The following is a 2,500-nucleotide window of genomic DNA, read 5'->3' on the forward strand; positions in this document are numbered from 1 at the left end:
GTAGAGTACAGTATAGTCTTGGGGTGAGTGACAAGCGAGGTCAATGACTGTATCCTGCAGCCTGCTCTCCTCCTGTCATGCACAATTGACATCCAGTTATGGTCGCGGTGGCACCATTCACTACTTGTAGAGGGCGCAGGATACAGTCATCTGACCTCGCTCACTCACTCCAAAGACACTACTGTACTCTACTGTCCTGCAGTTGTGATTTAATAGACTGTATCATTTGGCATCTTACTGCATTCTTGTGTTTGTATTTTCAGTCTCACAAATACAGAAAAAATACAGTAGTAACCTCTGCCAAAACACTCACTCTCTCTCTCTGTGTCTCTGTGTGTGAATGTGTGTGTGTGTGCGTCAGTGTGTATAATGTGTGTGTGTGTGTGTGCGTGTGTGTGTGTGTGTGTGTGTGTGTGTGTGTGTGTGTGTGTGTGTGTGTGTGTGTGTGTGTGTGTGTGTGTGTGTGTGTGTGTGTGTGTGTCTGGGTGCGTGTGTGTGTGTGTGTGTGTGTGTGTGTGTGTGTGTGTGTGTGTGTAATGTGTCTCTCTGTGTGTGTGTGTGTGTGTGTGTGTGTGTGTGTGTGTGTGTGTGTGTGTGTGTGTGTGTGTGTGTGTGTCCTCAGCTCTGTATCCATGCTAATTACCGTAGCAACCCCTTCCATAATTTCCGCCACTGCTTCTGCGTGACTCAGATGATGTTCAGCATGATACACCTGTGTGGACTACAGGTACATACACACACACACACACGCACACACACACACACCTCTGTGGACTACAGGTAAACACACACGCACGCACGCACGCACGCACACACACACACACACACACACACACACACACACACACACACACACACACACACACACACACACACACACACACACACACACACCTTCGACTACACTGTGTGCAGAATTATTAGGCAAACATGTTTTTTGACCATATTGTCCATTTTATGCATATTTTCCGCCACCAACCTCTATGGACATGAACACCTATTGGATTTAAGCAATCCAGGTCATGCATATTTGTATTTTAAGAGATGGCTTGATAGAAGGAGCCCAATACCCTATATCAGGTGTGCATAATTATTAGGCAACTTTGTTTTCCTCTGGGAAAATAGGCCACAAATGAGATCTAACAAACTCTGAAAAGTCTATAAACAATTTTGAAGTCTTCCAGAGGGATGTGGCTGTCTTGAAATTGCCCAGATATTGTTCATATCCATCTAATGCACCGTTACGAAGCCATCAGTGTCACATACATTGTGCTCACAAAGTAACTGCCAGATTGAGAAGAATTGAAGGTGAAACTACCACAACATTGTTACCCTGCAGTGCTGTTACATTCCAGAACTGAAACCTACATTGAGTGTCCAGAAGAACATTGTATTCAGCACTCAGAGACATGGCCAAGTTAAAACAGGTTGAAACCTGAAGACCACTCAACAAGAAAAGTAAGTCAAGACTGGGTCAAGAAAGGTCTTTAGACAATTTTGTCAATGGTTTTATGAACTTGTGAAAGTGACTGTTAATGGACCAGATCGATGAGCCCATAGCTAGATCGGTAATGTGCACACTCAGATGAGTTCCTGAGTTCTACTCAAATGCCAGCAGAATACTGCATAAATACCATTGTCTTCTTGAAAGATGCAAACATTTTCCTCACAGATCCAGCTATGGGCTCATCCACCCTGTCTGTCAATAGTCACTTTCACCAGTCCATAATACCTTTGAAAATTCTGTCCTAGGGTATTTCTTGACCCAGTCTTGACTTAATTAAGTTGTTAAATGGTTGTCTGGTGTCATCCCTTCTTACCTTGGCTATGTCTCTGAGTGCTCAAAAACCTGTTCTTCTGGACACATGATGTAAGTTTGCATTCTGGAATATGATAGCACTGCAGGGTAATAATTTTCTTGTAGTTTCACCTTAAATTCTTCTCAATTTTTGGCAGTGACATTTCATGCGAGACTGATGACTTTGCAACGGTGCATTTGATACTTCTGTGCTAACGGGACCAACGTCTTGCCAATTTCAAGACAGCCACATCGCTCTGGAAGACTTCAAAATTGTTTATAGACTTTTCAAAGTTTGTTAGATCTCTTTTATGGCCCATTTTCCCAGAAGAAAGCAAAGTTGCCTAATAATTATGCACACTCGATATTGGGTGTTGGGCTCCTTTGATCACACCCCATCTTAATATACAAATATGCATGATCTGGAATGCTTAAATCCAATAGGTTTTCATGTTCATAAAGGTTGGTTGCGGAAAATACGCATAAAATGGACAATATGGTCAAAAAACATGTTTGCCTAATAATTCTGCACACAGTGTACAGGTACATACACACACACACCTGTGTGGACTACAGGTACATACACACACCTGTGTGGACTACAGGTACATACACACACGCACACACACACACACACACACACGATATACCTGTGTGGACTACAGGTAAATACACACACACACACACACACATACACGCACG

At 43.0% G+C, this 2,500-nt stretch overlaps 1 protein-coding gene across 1 annotated transcript in view; it reads left to right on the top strand.

Moving 5' to 3' along the window:
* Positions 1-2,500, top strand: part of LOC134443233 (high affinity cGMP-specific 3',5'-cyclic phosphodiesterase 9A-like) — a gene marked incomplete at its 5' end in the record, with an annotated part of 27,069 nt that overhangs the window by 9,552 nt on the left and 15,017 nt on the right. Inside the window, one exon of the mRNA XM_063193110.1 lies at positions 623-727. Within this exon, the coding sequence (XP_063049180.1) occupies positions 623-727 (105 nt within the window). The remainder of the gene's footprint in view (positions 1-622; positions 728-2,500) is intronic.

Source organism: Engraulis encrasicolus, unplaced genomic scaffold, assembly GCF_034702125.1.
Source record: "Engraulis encrasicolus isolate BLACKSEA-1 unplaced genomic scaffold, IST_EnEncr_1.0 scaffold_29_np1212, whole genome shotgun sequence".
Classification (NCBI taxonomy): Eukaryota; Metazoa; Chordata; class Actinopteri; order Clupeiformes; family Engraulidae; genus Engraulis; species Engraulis encrasicolus.